This window comes from Salmo trutta, chromosome 10, assembly GCF_901001165.1.
Source record: "Salmo trutta chromosome 10, fSalTru1.1, whole genome shotgun sequence".
NCBI classification, from domain to species: Eukaryota; Metazoa; Chordata; class Actinopteri; order Salmoniformes; family Salmonidae; genus Salmo; species Salmo trutta.
The window spans coordinates 40243720-40267131 of NC_042966.1; the positions used below are offsets into that span (position 1 = coordinate 40243720).

Below are 23412 nucleotides of genomic sequence, written 5' to 3' on the forward strand. Positions count from 1 at the left end.
AAGTTACTTTTCCAGTTGAGTCAACATCCGTTTCTCTTATAGTCCAAGGCAGACATTCCTCTGCTACCGTACATTCACATGACACTCCTAAATATCTTATCAAATCAGCACTGCCGAACGTAATCATACTGTGAGTATGGGAACTCTGAACAGGCACATAGTCCTAAATAATCCTTTAGGTCCAAAAGCAATAGTGGTAACACTCCCGAGAGAAAGTACTGTACATGTATTTATGTAGGAGTATTGAGGTAATTATGGGGTCCTATTCAAGCAACGGTCACATTCTACAAAAAAAAAGAGAAGATTTTGTTGATTTGCTTTTTCCTAATGTTGTGCATGAAAAGACCCTATCAATCCGCGCGCGCACACACACACACACACACACACACACACACACACACACACGCGCACACACACGCACCTGACAGACTATGGTGGGATGAGAGAAGGCAAAGAAATAAGTTAAAGAACACTCCATTCCAGATGTTATAGTAGTTTAGGTTTTTGGCGAGGTCTACTCAGCCAGGTTGTTCAAGATTGATGTCGAAATTGGACGTTGGGAAATGCCTTCAAAACTAGCCACTGGGAGGTAACAGTGAGCGCTATTAGCATCAAGTAGGCTTGGGTTTTGCTTGGGCTTCTGGACGGGGGTAATCTCCTGACTTTGGATCAGAAGGTTGCATGTTCTATCCCAGTAAAAAGAAAAACACTAAATAAAAGTAATTCACAAAGTTGGAATGCATTAGAACTACTTTCAATTATCAATCCTATGACTCTTGATCAGAAGGTTTAAACCCTGTAATGGAAACTTTTTTTTTTTTAACCCTATACTAAACCTTAACCCTTACCTTAACCATTTGGAATGAGTGCCTAAACTTAAATCTAACTTCGAAATTTGACCTTTTGAGAAATGGAACGATACAGTGCAGCAGGCGCAACACAAGCATTTCTCTAAATCAAATGTATTTCTAAAGCCCTTTTTTTAATCAGCCAATGTCACAAAGTGCTATACAGAGACCCAGCCTAAAACCCCAAAAAGCAAGGAATGCAGACGAAGAAGCACGGTGGCAAGGAAAAACTCCCTAGAAAGGCCGAAACCTAGGAAGAAACCTAGAGAGGAACCAGGTTATGAGGGGTGGCCAGTCCTCTTCTGGCTGTGCCGGGTAGAGATTATAACAGAACATGGCCAAGACGTTCAAACATTCATAGATGACCAGCAGGGTCAAATAATAATAATCACCACAGTGGTTGTAGAGGGTACAACAGGTCAGCACCTCAGGAGTAAATGTCAGTTGGCTTTTCATAGCCGATCATTCAGAGTTAGAGACAGCAGGTGCGGTAGAGAGAGCGAGTCGAAAACAGCAGGTCCGGGACAAGGCAGCACGTCCGGTGAACAGGTCAGGGTTCCGTAGCCGCAGGCAGAACAGTTAAAACTGCAGCAGCGGCACGACCAGGTGGACTAGGGACAGCAAGGAGTTATCAGGCCAGGTAGTCCTGTGGCTCAGGTCCTCCGAGAGGAGAGAGAATTAGAGAGAGCATACTTAAATTCACACAGGACACCAGATAAGACAGGAGAAATACTCCAGATATAACCGACTGACCCTAGCCCCCCAACACAAACTATTGCAGCATAAATACTGGAGGCTGAGACAGGAGAGGTCGGGAGACACTGTGGCCCCATCCGACGATACTCCCAGACAGGGCCAACCAAGCAGGATATAACCCCACCCACCTTGCCAAAGCACAGCCCCCACACCACAATAACATCTGCTAAACACTTGTATGTGACCAATACAATTTGATAAAAAATAAAACATTTTGAAACTTGACGTTAGGAGAACGTCTTAATTGTGCAGTGAGACAGAGCTTGTTGGGTCTACTCTCCCTCATCCTCTTCAGTATGCAGACTGCACCACCTGCTGGTGTGAGGCTACCAAGGTCCTGGTAACAGTTGACAATCGTTTCAATAGTAATAGTATCATCAGAATGATATCACACAAAAGGTTAATTAATAAGAGACTAACACATTAAGGATTTTGGAAAGTAGGACTTATTTAATGTAATTATTGCAAACGTAAAAAAACAAGTCATGCTCGGTAAGAAAGAAAACTAAGTAATTCACACAGTTGGAATGATTTAGAAATCCATTCAATTATCAAAAACACCACTTTATAAGACAGCCCTCTCTGGGCATGGAAATGATTAAGTATTTACCACCATAGATCAAATTTACAAAATAAAAGCACTCATTTTCCAAAGCAATTCAAAGAATTCAATAATTTTTGTTTCAATATGAACCCTTTTCTTTTACAGGTTAATACGTTTAGGCCTGATCCCAGATCTGTGGTCTTCTACAGCCTGGTCCCTGATCTGTTTACCAACTCCATTGCCAAGTCAAAGATGGCATGATAAATTCATAAAGAGTAGGCAAGACAGCAGGCTTACAGACCGGCCCCCAGGCTTACAGACCGGCCCCCAGGCTTACAGACCGGCCCCCAGGCTTACAGACCGGCCCCCAGGCTTACAGACCGGCCCCCAGGCTTACAGACCGGCCCCCAGGCTTACAGACCGGCCCCCAGGCTAGTTTAACAATATAAAAAAAGGTTCCGTCAGTAACAAAAAGCAATAGGAGAAATAAGCAACCCTAAAAATGCAATTCTTCAAACCAACCCTGCACCAGCAGTACTAAGCAAGATGATTGGATGGGAGGATAGGTTAGTGTTGCTCAGTACATCTCCCTAAGAGCAAGTGCACAGGAAGCCACACTGGTAAACACAGCAGGATATCAATGAAGTGCACAGGAAGCCACACTGGTAAACAAAGCAGGATATCAATCAAGTGCACAGGAAGCCACACTGGTAAACACGGCAGGATATCAATCAAGTGCACAGGAAGCCACACTGGTAAACACGGCAGGATATCAATGAAGTGCACAGGAAGCCACACTGGTAAACACGGCAGGATATCAATGAAGTGCACAGGAAGCCACACTGGTAAACACAGCAGGATATCAATCGAGTGCACAGGAAGCCACACTGGTAAACACGGCAGGATATCAATGAAGTGCACAGGAAGCCACACTGGTAAACACGGCAGGATATCAATGAAGTGCACAGGAAGCCACACTGGTAAACACAGCAGGATATCAATGAAGTGCACAGGAAGCCACACTGGTAAACACAGCAGGATATCAATCAAGTGCACAGGAAGCCACACAAGTAAACACAGCAGGATATCAATCAAGTGCACAGGAAGCCACACTGGTAAACACAGCAGGATATCAATGAAGTGCACAGGAAGCCACACTAGTAAACACAGCAGGATATCAATGATGTGCACAGGAAGCCACACTGATAATCACAGCAGGATATCAATCAAGTGCACAGGAAGCCACACGAGTAAACACAGCAGGATATCAATGAGGTGCACAGGAACATCCTACTTATCTAGGTAGTGCACATTCATCCTCTCCACACAATTAAAAGCATTGGATCATTGGTGTAAGCATGGGAGTATCCCCCATGTTTCTTACACTCGTCAGTCCCTTTAAAATCCATGAAGGGAAGTGAACAAGTGCACACTTAGGGAAGCATGTGAAAGAATTGGGACATAGACAACAGCTACAAGCTGACGCTGAAGTACACACACACACACATCAGTCACACTCCTCTGAATAAGTGCTGGGACCAGAGTTACTCTCCAATAGCCAATATGGCCATGTAAGTCTATTGCTTAAAATGTTAACTAGAACCAACTGCATACAGTCCTCTACTATGGGTGGACTTCACTGACAGTGTCAAAGGCCTCAGCCTAGTCCACTGAATATTGACTCACTTAGCACAGAAACCATAGCTGCCTGGCACTCACTAGTCACTCCTTCGTCTAGCCCGGACAGATGGACCACTTCAGTATGTGTATGGCAGTAAACTGTGACAACAAGCAGTGCTGACACTGATAAGGTCTGTAGTAAAAATAAATAAACTGGTCCATATTATGTGGAAGTAAACTTGTCAAAAATAAAATGTAAGTCTCAAAACAAAAAAATTATTTGGCTCCAGTTATTACTGGCAGTAATGTAGACGAATATGCGCAAAGAGCCATGTTGCCATTGCTGAGGTACAGCCAAAACATTTGTGTGATACCACACTGTTGGACAAACTACCACACACTTCTCTTAATCACGAAAAAGAGCATGTCTCTTCACTGGCGGTTTGAGCGAGTTCATCCAGCCTAATCTCAGAGGATGGTAACAGAGAGAAAGTATTAAGCCAAGTCCCAATTCTCCACCCTTCTCCCAAAGTGAGCATTTCCAGACTCCACCGTCATGCATTTAACAAATGGTGGAAACTCCCTTCAGCCAATGCTTACATCAACCCAAATGCTTTTAAATCCATGACGGAAGTGTGCAAGTGCAGACTTTGGCAGAAGGGTGGACAATCGGGATGCAGTCACAAGAATCTTTATTTAGGCACTAAATTAGTATTTTTACCCCCTTTTCCATCCACTTTATACACTCTTTGTAAACAGTTGCTCCCATCTGGGTCCTATTCACTAAGGTACCAAACGGAAGAAAAACAAGGAGGGACTATCTGAACTTGTCCAATAAGAAACCATTGTTTTAGTTTTCCCATTGCAAAACATTTTTGCTACAGCGTGGCCTAATGAATAGGACCCTGTAAACTGTTCCATTTTAAACCAGAGAGGCAACAGCTGAGCTCAGCAGTCACTCTTCGGACTAGTATTAGAGAGTGGTTTAAAGTGGCGTTGCAATGAGAAAACCGAACTATTTCCATTATAGCTAGCTATGCCTGCACCATTAAAAACACCAGATTACTCTGACTCCACTCTGCCTAATTTAACTGTTATGCTAAGACCAAATTCAACCTCAATTCTGGCTTTCTTTATATGTACAAGTGAGGGGCGTAATGGGGTTAGTAGGCGCATGCCTTGAAAAGCAACCAAAACAATAATAAACATTATCACAATCCGGCAAAAAGTCCATCATAGTGACAAATAGAGAATCCAATACAAGAACAAGTGTAAGCCAAGATTCAGACAACCCATGATTGAAAAACAGATGGAGGAGGAAGGTCAGAAGATGGTGCAGGATTCTCCCTGTTCTGGAATGCTGTCATCACTAAAGGGGAGTGTTCCATGGGACACGGAGGGGGTAGAAGGAGACACGGAGGGGACAGGTGGACAGAGACTAAACATCCAGACAGAAACAGAGACAGTCAAACAGACATATGCAGGTTCTTGTGCAGGTTTCTGAAGTGGAGAAAGAGGGTATCCGGGATCGGGTTCAAGGCACGAAACACCCCGCAAATGAGTGAAACGGGGAGGGACTAATAACAAATCCTTATTTTTGTTTTCCATTGCAAAGGGAAGTTGTTCAAACATGTGCCCTAATGAACACGACCCAAGTTCCCCTGGGGGAAGAGGGTGGAGGCCATTGGGTCTCCAGGTTCCCCCGGGAATAGAGGGGTGTCAAACTCATTCCACTGAGGGCCAGGTGTCTGCTGGTTTTGGTTTTTCCTTTCAGTTAAGACCTAGACATCCAGGTGAGGGGAGTTCTTTACTAATTAGTGACCTTAATTCATCAATTAAGTACAAGGGTGGAAAGAAAATCCGCCGTGGAATGAGTTTGACACGTGGGGTGGAGAGAAGTGGTATCCAGGTTCCCTTCTCAAAGCCTGCTGGTCAGTATCCTGGTCCCTGATCCGTTTGTAAATTTTCCTACTCCAGGCACAGTTTCGCATGACGATTCCATAAGGAGTTGGCAAGAGAGCAGAAACAGACTGGCGCCAAAGCCCAGCTGGTCAGTGGTCTGGGAGGGTTGGTAAGAGACCAGTGGCTCAGCTGCTCTTGAAAAGCTCAATGCAGCCCTGCAGCAGAGACATGTTGTTCTGTTGTAAGAGAGAACAGACATCAGTATCATATCCATAACAAACAGACATTTCACAAGGATTAGGGCACAATATACACACACACACACACACACCATAACATGAACCACTACTAGGCTTGGGCGGACTGTCATATTGACCTTGTGCCATACCAGGATATTCGGTAATACCGGCTGTTTTCAAACCCCACTGAGACTGTGTAAAACCAAGGTTATCAACGCTAACAAGTACATGTAAAATCACATAGGAAAATAAATGCTAACGGGCGCATTGGGAACATTTTATATAGTCTCTGACCTAAACAAGTAACTAAAAAAATGCTACTCCCAGTTCGCTGCACGCACAAAACAAATATTAGACAGCAAGGATCTTGATCCAGGAGGGGATACTCTGCTGTTAGCAAGCGAAGCTTGATTTTGCAAGAAGCTAACCACTTAGATAGCTAACTAGCTACTAAATTAGCAAGCCAACTGCAGAGCATTTATCACATGTTAGACAGGTAACTTAATAGTTATAAGATACCAAACTGGCAAACATTTAGTTGTGAATTCCCTACTGTAACTAGATCACCTGGAGCATGATGCAAAACAGTCATTGTGTGCTTGTCAGCAAATACCACGTGATTGGGGACTACCAGGAAGCTTTATAATAAAAATATTATGTAACAGGTGAAATGAAGGACTTTCAGAAGAATTATTCAATCCCAATGATAATAACTAACACTCAATAAGCTTTGACTAATCCCCGAGGTTTGTAAGACACTGGGTTAATAATAATAATTAGGCAGACTCAGGCTTATGCAAAAGGTTTGTATAGTTTATTCACGAGAACGTTCTGAAGTCCATTATACAAAGACATTCATTTTATAACTTTCTTCTTCCTTACGCACATACATCCACACAAACACTAAGGAAAGTTTTCTCCAGAACTCCCACCACTGCATATCACTACCCAGCCAACAGTTCCAGAACACTCCCCACTGCATATCACTACCCAGCCGACAGTTCCAGAACTCTCCCCACTGCAGCATATCACTACCCAGCCGACAGTTCCAGAACTCTCACCACTGCATCATATCACTACCCAGCCGACAGTTCCAGAACTCTCCCCACTGCATCATATCACTACCCAGCCGACAGTTCCAGAACTCTCCCCACTGCATCATATCACTACCCAGCCGACAGTTCCAGAACTCTCCCCACTGCAGCATATCACTACCCAGCCGACAGTTCCAGAACTCTCCCCACTGCAGCATATCACTACCCAGCCGACAGTTCCAGAACTCTCCCCACTGCAGCATATCACTACCCAGCCGACAGTTCCAGAACTCTCCCCACTGCAGCATATCACTACCCAGCCGACAGTTCCAGAACTCTCCCCACTGCAGCATATCACTACCCAGCCGACAGTTCCAGAACTCTCCCCACTGCAGCATATCACTACCCAGCCGACAGTTCCAGAACTCTCCCCACTGCAGCATATCACTACCCAGCCGACAGTTCCAGAACTCTCCCCACTGCAGCATATCACTACCCAGCCGACAGTTCCAGAACTCTCACCACTGCAGCATATCACTACCCAGCCGACAGTTCCAGAACTCTCCCCACTGCAGCATATCACTACCCAGCCGACAGTTCCAGAACTCTCCCCACTGCAGCATATCACTACCCAGCCGACAGTTCCAGAACTCTCCCCACTGCATCATATCACTACCCAGCCGACAGTTCCAGAACTCTCCCCACTGCATCATATCACTACCCAGCCGACAGTTCCAGAACTCTCCCCACTGCAGCATATCACTACCCAGCCGACAGTTCCAGAACTCTCCCCACTGCAGCATATCACTACCCAGCCGACAGTTCCAGAACTCTCACCACTGCATCATATCACTACCCAGCCGACAGTTCCAGAACTCTCACCACTGCATCATATCACTACCCAGCCGACAGTTCCAGAACTCTCACCACTGCATATCACTACCCAGCCGACAGTTCCAGAACTCTCACCACTGCATATCACTACCCAGCCGACAGTTCCAGAACTCTCACCACTGCATATCACTACCCAGCCGACAGTTCCAGAACTCTCATCACTGCAGCATATCACTACCCAGCCGACAGTTCCAGAACTCTCATCACTGCAGCATATCACTACCCAGCCGACAGTTCCAGAACACTCCCCACTGCATATCACTACCCAGCCGACAGTTCCAGAACTCTCCCCACTGCAGCATATCACTACCCAGCCGACAGTTCCAGAACTCTCCCCACTGCAGCATATCACTACCCAGCCGACAGTTCCAGAACTCTCCCCACTGCAGCATATCACTACCCAGCCGACAGTTCCAGAACTCTCCCCACTGCAGCATATCACTACCCAGCCGACAGTTCCAGAACTCTCCCCACTGCAGCATATCACTACCCAGCCGACAGTTCCAGAACTCTCACCACTGCAGCATATCACTACCCAGCCGACAGTTCCAGAACTCTCACCACTGCAGCATATCACTACCCAGCCGACAGTTCCAGAACTCTCACCACTGCATCATATCACTACCCAGCCGACAGTTCCAGAACTCTCACCACTGCATATCACTACCCAGCCGACAGTTCCAGAACTCTCACCACTGCATATCACTACCCAGCCGACAGTTCCAGAACTCTCACCACTGCATATCACTACCCAGCTGACAGTTCCAGAACTCTCACCACTGCATATCACTACCCAGCCGACAGTTCCAGAACTCTCATCACTGCAGCATATCACTACCCAGCCGACAGTTCCAGAACACTCCCCACTGCATATCACTACCCAGCCGACAGTTCCAGAACTCTCACCACTGCAGCATATCACTACCCAGCCGACAGTTCCAGAACTCTCACCACTGCAGCATATCACTACCCAGCCGACAGTTCCAGAACTCTCACCACTGCAGCATATCACTACCCAGCCGACAGTTCCAGAACTCACCACTGCAGCATATCACTACCCAGCCGACAGTTCCAGAACTCTCACCACTGCAGCATATCACTACCCAGCCGACAGTTCCAGAACTCACCACTGCAGCATATCACTACCCAGCCGACAGTTCCAGAACTCACCACTGCAGCATATCACTACCCAGCCGACAGTTCCAGAACTCACCACTGCAGCATATCACTACCCAGCCGACAGTTCCAGAACTCTCCCCACTGCATATCACTACCCAGCCGACAGTTCCAGAACTCTCCCCACTGCATATCACTACCCAGCCGACAGTTCCAGAACTCTCCCCACTGCATATCACTACCCAGCCGACAGTTCCAGAACTCTCCCCACTGCAGCATATCACTACCCAGCCGACAGTTCCAGAACTCTCCCCACTGCAGCATATCACTACCCAGCCGACAGTTCCAGAACTCTCCCCACTGCAGCATATCACTACCCAGCCGACAGTTCCAGAACTCTCCCCACTGCAGCATATCACTACCCAGCCGACAGTTCCAGAACTCTGAGATTAGAGAAGGAGTGTCTCATATCATAAACTCTCAGAGTTCTAGCTAGGTCGGGGTCAAACACAGTTTAATGCTTCTCTGTGTTTTCTTAAACACACACACACATTCCTCTCTTTCCCAGTCCAACCTAGTTAGACTTATGTTTAACATTTTAATTACTCATGCTACATAAACTATATCACTAATAGTTATGTTTCAGGGTAGAATTATTTAATCATTATCTTTAAACATATAAATTATTTTATCAAGGACGAAGATCTTTATCTCTTAACGTATTGCACAAGTTTACTGCGGGTACTATATTTACTTTAAAAGTAGCTATAAATTATTCAAACGTATTAAAAAACTTAAAAATAAATAGTTTCAACAGTATTGATAACCCATCCCATGTCTTTTCCCAAATACCCAGTATAAGGTATATACACGGTTTACAACACAAGCCTAATCACTGCCACATAACATGAACCTCTAGTAAGGCAGTTGACCACCAACAACAACAACAACAACTTCTCCCTGGACGGCGATGGCGTGTACGCGGGTTAAGGCAGTCCCCCGTCTGATTCAGAGGGGTTGGGGTTTAAATGAGGAAGACAATTCGGGTTGAATGCATTCAGTTGTGCAACTCACTAGGTATCCCGTTTCCAACAAAAAATGTTGAATGTTGTGCTTGGGCCTGGTCTAGCAGGTAAGACCATCTGCAGCGCGCACGCACACACATACAGTTGAAGTCGGAAGTTTACATACACCTTAGCCAAATACATTTAAACTCAGTTTTTCACAATTCCTGACATTTAATCCTAGTAAAAATTCCTTGTCTTAGGTCAGCTAGGATCACCACTTTATGTTAAGAATGTGAAACGTCAGAATAATAGTAGAGAGAATGATTTATTTCAGCTTTTCTTTCTTTCATCACATTCCCAGTGGGTCAGAAGTTTACATACACTCAATTAGTGTTTGGTAGCATTGCCTTTAAATTGTTTAACTTGGGTAAACCGTTCCAGGTAGCCTTCCACAAGCTTCCCACAATAAGTTGGGTGAATTCTGGCCCATTCCTCCTGACAGAGCTGGTGTAACTGAGTCAGGTTTGTAGGCCCCCTTGCACACACACACGCTTTTTCCGTTCTGCCCACAAATTTTCTATGGGATTGAGGTCAGGGCTTTGTGATGACCACTCCAATACCTTGACTTTGTTGTCCTTAAGCCATTTTGCCACAACTTTGGAAGTATGCTTGGGGTCATTGTCCATTTGGAAGACCCATTTGCGACCAAGCTTTAACTTCCTGACTGATGTCTTGAGATGTTGCTTCAATATATCCACATCATTTTCCTGCCTCATGATGCCATCTATTTTGTGAAGTGCACCAGTCCCTCCTGCAGCAAAGCACCTCCACAACATGATGCTGCCACCCCTGTGCTTCACGGTTGGGATGGTGTTCTTCGGCTTGCAAGCCTCCCCCTTTTTCCTCCAAACATAACGATGGTCATTATGGCCAAACAGTTCTATTTTTGTTTCATCAGACCAGAGGACATTTCTCCATGTGCAGTTGCAAACCGTAGTCTGGCTTTATGGCGGTTTTGGAGCAGTGGCTTCTTCCTTAATGAGTGGCCTTTCAGGTTATGTCGATATAGGAATCGTTTTACTGTGGATATAGATACCTTTGTACCCGTTTCCTCCAGCATCTTCACAAGGTCCTTTGCTGTTGTTCTGGGATTGATTTGCACTTTTCGCACCAAAGTACGTTCATCTCTAGGAGACAGAATGCGTCTCCTTCCTGAGCGGTATGATGGCTGCGCGGTCCCATGGTGTTTATACTTGCGTACTATTGTTGGTACAGATGAATGTGGTACCTTCAGGCGTTTGGAAATTGCTCCCAAGGATGAACCAGACTTGTGGAGGTCTACAATTTTTTAATGAGGTCTTGGCTGATTTCTTTTGATTTTCCCATAATGTCAAGCAAAGAGGCACTGAGTTTGAAGGTAGGCCTTGAAATACATCCACAGGTACACCTCCAATTGACTCAAATTATGTCAATTAGCCTATCAGAAGCTTCTAAAGCAATGACATCATTTTCTGGAATTTTCCAAGCTTTTTAAGGCACAGTCATCTTACTGTATGTAAACTTCTGACCCACTGGAATTGTGATACAGTGAATTATAAGTGAAATAATCTGTCTGTAAACAATTGTTGGAAAAATTACTTGTGTCATGCACAAAGTATATGTCCTAACCGACTTGCTAAAACTATAGTTTGTTAACAAGAAATTTCTGGAGATGTTGAAAAATGAGTTTTAATGACTTCAACCTAAGTGTATGTAAACTTCCGACTTCAACTGTATATACACACACACATATATATATATTTTTACATTTTCTATGTATTGGGGAGAGATTCCGAGAGATTCAATCCTACAATATATTACATACAGAAAGAAAAAAGGACAATACTAGAGTCTCCAGTCTGACTCACCTTAGCATGCTTAATCTCCAGTTCAGCCATCTCTATTAGATTCTTCCGGAAAGCCACCACTCTCCTGCCCTTAAAACTGGTCAGCTCTGAGAAGAGAACACCATGCTGTTAACTCACTGTACTGTATTATTATATGTTACAACATGTTTGCCCCAAACATACAGCCACACTGTGTAAAAGGCATCTATATATATATCTATATATATATCTATATATATATCTATATATATATCTATATCTATATATATATATCTATATCTATATATCTATATATATCTATATATATATATATATATATATATATATATATATCTATATATATATATCTATATATATATCTATATATATATCTATCTATATATATCTATATCTATATCTATATATATCTATATATATATCTATATATATATATATATCTATATATATCTATATCTATATCTATATATATATATATAAGGTTCAGTTTGCTCCGAGCAGAACTCGACTAGGTGAAAAGCAAAACGTCTGTTCTCGCATACTCCCTATAGACCTTTAGATGAAATAAAAAGGAAAAAGTTTAGACTGGGAAGCATACGACAGGCTTTACACACACACACCTCTTTTTCCCGACTCAGAAAGCTTGTTAAACTTCTGCAGACACTGTTGTTGGTGCTCCTCTGCTGGAGCAACAGCTTTACTCTTCAGCCGGGCCTTGTCCAGAGCCTTGTTACTGTTCTCATAGTCTGCCAGGGCCCTGGCCCGTCTGTACAACAGGTCCTGACACACACACACACGTTAATAGGGTAGGGCGGTATCCAGATGTTTATACCGTTTCTGTGCCATACCGGGGTTGACGGTATTACCGAATGTGCACACAACGGGGGCTATTTCAGTACAAATGTTTTTTTCTTATTTTTTGGGGGGGATGCAAAAAAAAAAACTAATTTATTACGCAACAGGGATGTTGATTCAGGAGGGGGTTGAATATCTCTGCTGTAACCAAGAAGATTGATCTTGACATCTAGCCACTTAGCTAGCAAGTTAAACCACATACATAGCTGAAGTCCTGAGCTGGATATAATTTATTTGACACATCTTAGGATTTCTATACTCAACTTACAGTTTATAAGCAGAAACATCACTGATCTAGTGGTTTTCTATATGTGGTGACAATAAGCCTGTTATTTTCTTGACCTTGAATTAAGTAATGTAAGTAGAATGCTAGCCTATCGTATTTCCAGGTATTGTAAGTAACATGCTCGCCTATCGTGTTTCCAGATAATGTAAGTAACATGCTCGCCTATCGTGTTTCCAGGTAATGTAAGTAACATGCTCGCCTATCGTGTTTCCGGGTAATGTAAGTAGCATGCTCGCCTATCGTGTTTCCGGGTAATGTAAGTAGCATGCTCGCCTATCGTGTTTCCAGGTAATGTAAGTAGCATGCTCGCCTATCGTGTTTCCGGGTAATGTAAGTAGCATGCTCGCCTATCGTGTTTCCAGGTAATGTAAGTAACATGCTCGCCTATCGTGTTTCCAGGTAATGTAAGTAACATGCTCGCCTATCGTGTTTCCGGGTAATGTAAGTAGCATGCTCGCCTATCGTGTTTCCAGGCAATGTAAGTAGCATGCTCGCCTATCGTGTTTCCAGGTAATGTAAGTAACATGCTCGCCTATCGTGTTTCCGGGTAATGTAAGTAACATGCTCGCCTATCGTGTTTCCGGGTAATGTAAGTAACATGCTCGCCTATCGTGTTTCCGGGTAATGTAAGTAACATGCTCGCCTATCGTGTTTCCAGGTAATGTAAGTAACATGCTCGCCTATTGTGTTTCCAGGTGCATTTAGAATAAAACTATTCAATAGAATAAAATAAACTCCAGCACTCTGGTGCTCTTGGATGCTCCACCAACAGTTCGATGGATCTCATACCAACGATTCAACGGTCAATAGAAGCTCATGGGGGTTTTGGAGAGAGAAACAGACTTGCAGACTAGAGGTGGCTCACCTTGGCTGCCTGGATGTCCCTCATGTAGTACCGTAGTAGCTCTGTGAGCTTCAGCTCCTGGTCCGACGCCACTCTACCCTCCACTTTCTACAGGCAGGACCAGACGGATAGACATAAATACAAATTTGTGTTCCATCTATCCATCTGGTCACACCAGTAGAAAGTGGAGGGTAGAGTGACGTCATAAATAAAAATCTGTGTTCTATGACATCACTCTACCCTCCACTTTGTAGTGGCAGGACCAGCTCTGGAACCAAACAAGACCCTGAACAGCTTCTACCCCCGTCATAAGACTGCTAGTTAGTTAAATAGTTAACCAATAGCTACCCGGACTATCTGCATTGACCCCCTTTTTGCACTAACTTTTTTGACACATCAAATACGCTGCTGCTACTGTCTATTATCTATCCTGCTGCCTAGTCACTTTACCCCTGGCTATATGTACATATCCACCTCAATGACCTCGTACCCCTGCAGATCGACTCTGTACTGGTACCCTGTGTATATAGCCAAGTTAACATTACTCATTGTGTATTTATTCCTCATGTTTTCTTTCCATTATTTCTCTCTGCATTGTTGTGAAGCGCCCGTCAGTAAGCATTTGACTGTTAGTCTACACCTGTTGTTCAGAAGGCTGTTGTTAAGGCTGTGACAGGTACAGTTTGATTTGAGATGGAACACAGACCATGCTCAGACACATAGAAAATAACACCCTATCCTTTCGTGAACTAACACGCGCACTTGACTTTTCATTACTAGCTGATGGCTACTTTGAGGAAAAATGTACTTACTATGACTGAGACATGTGGTTGTCTCACCTAGATATCTGAAGATGAATACACTAACTTTAAGTCGCTCTGGATAAGAGCATCTGCTATATGACTAATCACTTTAAATGAAAAAAAAAAATGTGAAATATGCACAGCTCAAAAGCAAATGCACACACAAGTGTTTAATGTATTGCTGACTTCACAAAATGAATTTTGATGGAAATGGACAATAAATAGTTGAGGAGGAGTGCTGAAGATCAGCACTGGTTCTTACCCGGAGTTTCTCAAACAGGTCAGATAACTTCTCAAAGTGCCTGAAGGGAACACAAACACATAAATAGTTGAGCAAACATTCTTTTTCTGGTTTTTTTCTTTCTGATATTGGGGTAGAGATGAAAAAAAAAAAACATTCATTTAGTAACCTGTTGTTGGCTTGAGGTAACAACGGCCCGATTCATATACTTAGTCCTGTCATATATTGATATTGTTTACTCACATTTTAAGTGCTGTGTTATCATCGACAGAGAGACTGTTCAACGTAGAAGAGATGTGAATGTAATCATCAGCAACATCTGACACAAAGAGAGGAGACAAGATAATCAACACCCAGTATGGATAATAGTGGAAGAAGTTGCACCACATATCCTGCTGGTCATCTATGAACGTTTGAACGTCTTAAAACTATCATGTACTCTTAAATCTCTACACTGGCCACCCCTCTCTGAGCCTGGTTCCTCTCTACCTGGTACAGCCAGAAGAGGACAGGCCACCCCTCTGAGCCTGGTTCCTCTCTACCTGGTACAGCCAGAAGAGGACAGGCCACCCCTCTGAGCCTGGTTCCTCTCTACCTGGTACAGCCAGAAGAGGACAGGCCACCCCTAGTAGCCTGGTTCCTCTCTACCTGGTACAGCCAGAAGAGGACAGGCCACCCCTCTGAGCCTGGTTCCTCTCTACCTGGTACAGCCAGAAGAGGACAGGCCACCCCTCAGCCTTGCTCTTTGGGGTTTTAGGCTGGGTATCTTTAAAGCACTTTGTGACAAGTGCTGATGTAATAAAAGGGCTCTATAAAAATAAATAGGGGGGGGGGGGACTGTTCTTATCAATAACACAAGAAAGCAAAGAGATATTTCCAATTCATATTTGACAACAGATGTTTGTTGGTGTTGTTATCATAGTCCTACTTTTGTGGGAGCGGGTCATCTTCTCTGCCCTGGCAGTGGAGTCTTTGATCTTAGACGAATAATCAAGCAGGAAGGTCTTCTCCTGCTCAAAGAAATCATCTACTTCCTGCAAGAAAAATCATTTAAAAGCAGGGGTTGAAACTGGTTCAGGGAACAGAAACAGGAAAATAACATAATTTTTAAGGAACAGAAAAACGGAACCCGGAAAGAAAGTGATCAATACAGTTCTAGAACAGACCGTTAATTTAAAAGCATGTAGTCCCACAAAAGAAACGGTAACAAAGCGCCTATGCAAAGCCCTCACTGTCACTCAGAAACGTATTCCAGCGTCTGCCTGCAAACTGAAAATCCTGTTTAGACTACCTGCCCCTTCCAAGGTCTAAGATTACTGTACTGACGTTAGAATCGTGAGAAGATCGGGAGAGAGATTTGGATTAACTTTAGGCCTATTTATCACATTTCACGTTGGATTTGTTAACTACAAAAAGGTAAGAGGTGTTTTTAATTCTGGTGTCACTCTGCACACACAATCACGTTAGCGTGCTAGCTCAAAGGACATTCAAAGTTCCTTCATAGAAGCCACTCCTCCGTAGGTATAATTCTACGGAGCTAATTCAGATAATAATGTCGTAACAAGATACCCAGCGCTTTAAAGCCTTCTCCTCAACCCTTCAGTCACATCTTGCACCATAGGTTACACTTGTCTGTCCATCACGCATGTAAACAACTAGCCTGCTCTATCTACACTGATTGGTGAAGTTATTTAATGAGCTAAATGGTTTTTGAAATGCATTTTTAAACGGTTGATTTCACAGGTTAAAAAGGAACAATATAAACCGGTACTTTGTTTTGGTTGGAACCGGTTCACAACTTTATTTTGCTGGTCGGGGGGGGGGGGGGGGGGAGAAAAGTGGTTCTGTTCAGAACAAAACGTTCCAACCCACATCAACCTTCTGCCAAAGATACAGTCACACATACAAAGTCAGATGTTCACTGTGGATATGAAGGGCTCTGCTTGGCTGAACCGTGACGTTCTGTGTCTCTTTGAGTCTGCTACTGTAACGCGTCGTACGGTTTTCCTCTTATCTCTGCTTGGCTGAACCGTGGCGTTCTGTGTCTCTTTGAGTCTGCTACTGTAACGCGTCGTACGGTTTTCCTCTTATCTAGTTTTTAAATGCATAGCCGACCTCACAAAATGGATTTCCACGGAAATCCACAGTAAAAGCATTGGGTTCGTTTGACATTGTAGCCGATAGCGCAGGCGACCGCTACAAATCACCTTATGCTAAAAAAAACTTTAAAAAAATAAACTACCGATTACGATCTGTAGATTAGTCAGTCAGCATTTACCCACAATGCATCATGGATTTGATGCTCTCGAACAGAGCTATTGTATGATATGAGGAGGCCCACCTTTATCCCAGAGATGATGACCTCATCAGCACTCTTCACCATGTTCTTAAAGAAACTCCCAAACGTCTCCTTGGCATTTTTCCTCCGTACGCTCAGCTACACGGACCAATCACAGGAAGGGAAAGGATTTATTCAGAGACATGACTCAGCTAATGACACCACAGTAGAAGTTCGCAATGTAACATTGATTATGTGAACTGCAACAGTTCCTCTTGTGGAGCACCTTTTTTTTTTGTTCCAAATAGGAATGAAGAGGAGTCAGTAATAATCCAATAAGCGTCACACTGAACATGCCTGTATAACATTTCCCAAATGGACCAACAAAACCATCTCAGCTGACCCCAGTTGACTAACAGCTCCCCTGACAGAGAGAATGCATCTCTCCCCTGTCTCTCCCTCCCCCCCCCCCCCCCCCCCCATCTCTCTCCCCTTTTCCCCATCTCTCCCTCCAACAGTACCGTCCTCCATATCTCCCTCCCTACTTCCCACCATCTCTCCCTCCCTACTTCCCTCCCACCCCCCCATCTCTCTCTCCTTTTCCCCATCTCTCCCTCCAACAGTACCGTCCCCCATCTCTCTCTCCTACAGTACCATCCCCATCTCTCCCTCCCTACTTCCCACCATCTCTCCCTTCCTACTTCCCACCATCTCTCCCTCCTACGACCTCAGCAGCAAACTAGGAAGTCAGCAATACTGGAGAGTATGCAGTCTGTCTTCTCGGTTTCCTTCTCCAAGTGTCAAACTCACATCCTGGTCATACTCAAGAAATATCTGGAAGTTTCTGTCCTTGCTCAGAATGGGGTGAGAAGATAGTCGCTGCAGGAATACTTCGTGGACTTGAACAGTCTTCTTGAATACAGCCAGGTACTCACTGGAAGAGAGACGGTAGACAGCCAATTACTAACTGACAGAACGCACATAGACAGAGACACAGATTGACACGAGATTGAGACCACCAGAATCCTTCCCACAGGAATCATTAAGCACACTCTTCAAGAGAAACATGTTTTAAAACTGTACCAATTAAACTTTGGACACAATGACAAAGGGTTGAAACTCACGCCTCTAACTCTTGCTTCATCTTGGTGTATTCCTCCTTGGTCATGGTGGCTTCTCCCTCTCCCAGTTTATGCATCTTCTCCCTGGGGCTCTCAAAGTCTGGCTTCGGGGGGGCTGGAGGGATCTGGACAGATAGGGGAGGAGAGGCTAGTAGATGACATTTCTGGTAAGATGTCTGACACCAGCAACCTATGATTTACATGTAATGACAGACAGTGAACTTGTGAAATGACAGTCAACTATAAATAAGTGTTCTCCGTAGACCATCGATCCTTTACTGGTGGGCCACGACCTGCTTTGAACGGGTCACGGGTGTCTGAGCAAAAAAATATATTATTTTTTATGGAAAATGAAAATAAATACAACACAGAAATATTTTTATGAAAAAAATAGATTTTTTTTCATAATTTTTTTATAAACTCTGCAAAAAAAGGAAACATCCTCTCACTGTCAACTGTGTTTATTTTCAGCAAACTTATCATGTGTAAATATTTGTATGAATATAACAAGATTCAACAACAGACATAAACTGAACAAGTTCCACTGACATGTGACTAACAGAAATGTAATAATGTGTCCCTGAACAACGGGGTGGTCAAAATCAAAAGTAACAGTCAGTCTCTGGTGTCACGACGAGCCCAGCGTAGTCTCAAACCAGTGTGTGTGTTTGGTGGATTTAACACTCACGATGAGCCCAGCGTAGTCTTCAGTTTCAACCAGCGTGTCATGGAGCCAGATAAAGTCCTCATGTTGCCTAGGAACAGAGAAGTCTGGCTTCTGGAAGGAGCTCAGGGTGGTCTGATGAGACAGACAGACAATTCAAGTCAATTAAAGTGCATTAACAACAAAACAAACATATCTAATCAGCATGTAAAGTGTTGGTCCCATGTTTCATTGGGCTCCCGAGTGGCGCAGCGGTCTTTTTTATTTATTTATTTTACCGTTATTTTCCCATTAAGTTACAGCAACGACCTAGGGAATAGTTTCAGGGGAGAGGAGGGGGATGAATGAGCCAATTGTAAGCTGGGGATGATTAGGTGGCCATGATTGTATGAGGGCCAGATTGGGAATTTAGCCAGGACACTGGGGTTAACACCCCTACTCTTACGATAAGTGCCATGGGATCTTTTAATGACCTCAGAGAGTCAGGACACCCGTTTAACGTCCCATCCGAAAGACAGCACCCTACACAGGGCAATGTCCCCAATCACTGCCCTGGGGCATTGGGATATTTTTTTTTAGACCAGAGGAAAGAGTGCCTCCTACTGGCCCTCCAACACCACTTCCAGCAGCATCTGGTCTCCCATCCAGGGACTGACCAGGACCAACCCTGCTTAGCTTCAGAAGCAAGCCAGCAGTGGGATGCAGGGTGGTATGCTGCATCTCAGTGCTAGAGGTGTCACTACAGACCCTGGTTCGATTCCAGGCTCTATCACAACCGGCCATGATTGTAGGGCGGAGCACAATTGGCCCAGCGTCGTCATTGTAAATAAGAATTTGTTCTTAACTGACTTACCTAGTTAAATAAAATACATTTTCCATTCACGCAAAAAAAACATTTCTCTAAAATTTTGCACACAAATTTGTTTACATCCGTGTTAGTGAGCATTTCTCCTTTGCCAAGATAATCCATCCACCTGACAGGTGTGGCATATCAAGAAGCTAATTAAACATTACACCGGTGCACCTTATGCTGGGGACAAAAAAGGGCCACCATTTTTTTTCTCCAGTTTTGTCACACAACACAATGCCACAGATGTCTCAATTTCAGGGATGTCATTTTAGAGAATTTAGCAGTAAGTCCAACCAGCCTCACAACAGCAGACCACTTGTATGGCATAGTGTGGGCGAGCGGTTTGCTGATGTCAACGTTGTGAACAGAGTGCACCATGGTGGCGTTGGGGTTATGGTATGGGCAGACATAAGCTACGCACAACGAACACAAATGCATTTTATAGATGGCAATTTGAACGCACAAAAATAACACAACGAGATCCTGAGGTCCATTGTAAGACCAATTTTTTTTTTTAAAGATATGTGACCAACAGATGCACATCTGTATTCCCAGTCATGTGAAATCCATAGATTAGGACCTAATGAATTTATTTCAATTCCTCATATGAACTGTAACTCAGTAAAATTTATGAAATTGTTGCTTTTATATATTTTTGTTCAGTATACTTCAGATCAAATAAATCAGAGGGATAAAGACGGTTAAATAATGTTTAATACATACCTTGGTGTGGACAGTGAACTTGACTTTGTCTCGTTCACAGAGTGCATCAGGAATGTCGATGAGTAGAGAGGAGTCGTTGTTTAGGTCCACAGACACAGAGTGTGCCTAAGAGAGGGGAACAGAATCAAGGACAAGGTTTCACAACTACCAGTTGGCAGAATCCTTCATCAGTGAAATATGTTACATATGCTTGTGTATGAGACAGAAAGTAAACTGAATATCTCTCATCTATTCAAGATGAGGGAATTCACAGGGAGGGAATGCTGTCTGTTAGGCTATGTGAGGCGTGGACAACAAGTGGCCTAGACCCTACCTATGAGACATAGGAGTAGATTACAGCGGACCATGTCTCAGGGCTACCTAGTCCAAACTCCAGAACACATTCTTGAAAACCTTACTGTTGACTACCCATGCACTATTGAATGTGACCTTAGACAGTACAGGACAGAGTGGAGAGAGGTGAATACGGGTAGGCCTAACAAATGAAAGCCTTCTTTCACTTTAGAGTGGATTACAAGTAACTCCCACTCTTCACTGAATTCAAAGTCCTGTGACATGTGACTCATACTTGGGATTGAATAACTCCAGCTGTTTTCCCAAAACAAGTCAGTCAGGATTCCCAAGAGTCTACTAGTGTACATTTCTACTAGCCTGGTCCCAGATCTGTTGGTGCCATCTTACCACTCTCTATGGTTGTTGTCAAGGCTAAATCTATCCCATCTGAACAACAGTTTTTGTTTGAGTGGGTGAAACCTGATTTAATTAGAGAAATATTGATCATAAACTTGATCCAGATGTTATGATTAAGAGATACAGGCTAATACCGTGTGAATGATCCACAGCCTGTTTATAGTTTTACCATACCACTGCCTGAACTCTGATACTCAGCTTTGCAAAGTCAACAGGAATCAAAGGAGCGGAAGTTTCCTCTTTAGTCTCACAGGAAATGAAAAATAGGGAAAGAAATTTAAACCCACAGGCCTTTCCAATTCCAAGCAACTCCATATGTAAACCATCTGAGTTCTTCATTTGCCAGGACAATATGCTTTGCACATAACATTGTGATGGATTGTGCACCAAAGAATATGCAATGCAAAAAGTAACCTGTTAGTGCCACTTTGGAAGTCCCCAAAGGCAATGGTTAGTTCACTGGTCTGTGCACCGTACTCGAAAAATCAATAGCCATCTAGCCACATATCATTCCAAATATAGTGATTGGGAGGAAACTGCAGGAGCATAAATTGAACCAGCAAGCCTGGTCTGACATTATTGAAGAAGCCAATGCACTGCCCTCTGTGCCATAAAAGCCCAACTTTTTGTAGAGAGCCTACAATATCAAGCATCTTATGTCAAAACTAAAGTAGCCTGAATTGGTGACTATACAATAATGCATAATATTGTGAAAATAACATTCAATGATGAAGTAGCTAGCTAACATTAGCTAGCTAGACCAATACCAAAGAAAATATAATGCTTTCTATAACATCTCTGCTAATAATACTAACGTTTATGCAGTGGTGGGAAAAGTACTCAATTCTCATACTTGAGTAAAAGTGAAGATACCTTAATAGAAAATGACTCAAGTAAAAGTCACCCAGCAAAATACTACTTGAGAAAGTCCAAAAGTATTTGGTTTTTAAATATATTTAAGTATCAGAAGTAAATGAAAATGCTAAAATGTGCTTAAGTAAAAAAAATAAAAAATAATTTCAAATTCCTTATATTAAGTCAACCAGACAGCACAATTTGTTTTTATTGACAGAAATCCAGGGGCATGCTCAAAAACTCAGACATCATTTACAAACGAAACATTTGTGATTAGTGAGTCAACCAGAACAGAGGCAGTAGGGACGACCACATGTTCTCTTGATAAGTGTGTGAATTGGACCATTTTCCAGTCAAAGTGTAATGAGTACTTTTGGGTGTCAGGGAAAGTGTATGGAGTGAGAAGTACATTATTCTCTTTAGGAATGTAGTGAAGTAAACGTTTACCAAAAATATGAATAGTAAAGTACATATACCCCCTAAAAAGTGGAGAAAAATGTACCCTAGCCTGAAGTTAAGTAGTACTTTCAAGTATTTTTTACTTAAAACTTTACACCACAGCACGGGGCGGCAAGTAGCCTAGTGGTTAGATTGCTGGAACGAATCCCCGAGCAGACAAAGTAAAAAAATTAAAATGTCGTCGTTCTGCACATGAACAAGGCAGGTTCCCCCGTAGGCCGTCATTGTAAATAACACTTTGTTCTTAACTGACTTGCCTGGTTAAATGAAGGTTCAATTTAAAAACAAATGTACGTTATTGTTAAGTTAGCTAAGGTACTAGTGTTTCAGTTCGTCAGCTAAAGTTTTCATAGATAGCCGATTGTATGAATAACGTTAGCTAGCGAAATAACGTACCGTTGAAGAAAGTGAGCGTCTCATAAAACTTCCTAGCTAGCTAAATTGTCTTATCTAACTACTGCTAGCCGCGTTAGCGGGCTAGCTAACGATACGACGTTATTCACGTACATCGCTCATTACTTACCTTGTCTTTTTCGCTATCATCAATGGTAGATGTCATGATTATAATAATAATTTTTTTTTTTTTTAAATACAATTAAAAACCCGTACAGATCGTGTGCTGCAAATCTATATTAGCTATCTTCTGAAAACACCCCGTTTCGCTCCAACTGTCCCATAACAGATACATCCCGCCCACTGATTCGCACTGATGTTTTTGATTGGACAAGGTTTCTGAACGTCAATCAAAATAGTTTGTTGCTTTTTTTGTTGTTGTTGATTCAACGCACGTGGCATTTAGAACATTCCGATACAACAATTAAAACATCATAAATTATTACATATTTTAAAAGGGAACTGTATATGGCCACGGAATATGTGCACTTTTCAAACAAGCTTATT

At 43.1% G+C, this 23412-nt stretch overlaps 1 protein-coding gene across 1 annotated transcript; it reads right to left on the minus strand.

The window, feature by feature from the left end:
• Positions 1 to 2032: 2032 nt before the first annotated feature.
• Positions 2033 to 23242, minus strand: LOC115201721 (sorting nexin-5). The gene is made up of 13 exons (XM_029765565.1): positions 23036 to 23242; positions 20509 to 20613; positions 18960 to 19070; positions 18275 to 18396; positions 17961 to 18084; positions 17214 to 17309; positions 15801 to 15906; positions 15116 to 15191; positions 14894 to 14933; positions 13850 to 13936; positions 12464 to 12623; positions 11868 to 11953; positions 2033 to 5906 (listed from the first exon to the last, which is right to left on the minus strand). Exons 1-13 carry the CDS (start codon positions 23069 to 23071, stop codon positions 5856 to 5858), a joined length of 1200 nt encoding a protein of 399 aa, XP_029621425.1. The 5' UTR covers positions 23072 to 23242; the 3' UTR covers positions 2033 to 5855.
• Between the last annotated feature and the right edge of the window lie 170 nt (positions 23243 to 23412).

Coding starts and splice junctions, on each gene's coding strand:
- LOC115201721 (XM_029765565.1), bottom strand. CDS start 23,071: ATGACATCTACCATTGATGATAGCGAAAAAGACAAG. Junction 19,071..20,508: donor AGTTCACTGTCCACACCAAG/GTATGTATTAAA, acceptor CTGTCTCATCAG/ACCACCCTGAGCTCCTTCCA. Junction 14,934..15,115: donor GATAACACAGCACTTAAAAT/GTGAGTAAACAA, acceptor TGTTCCCTTCAG/GCACTTTGAGAAGTTATCTG.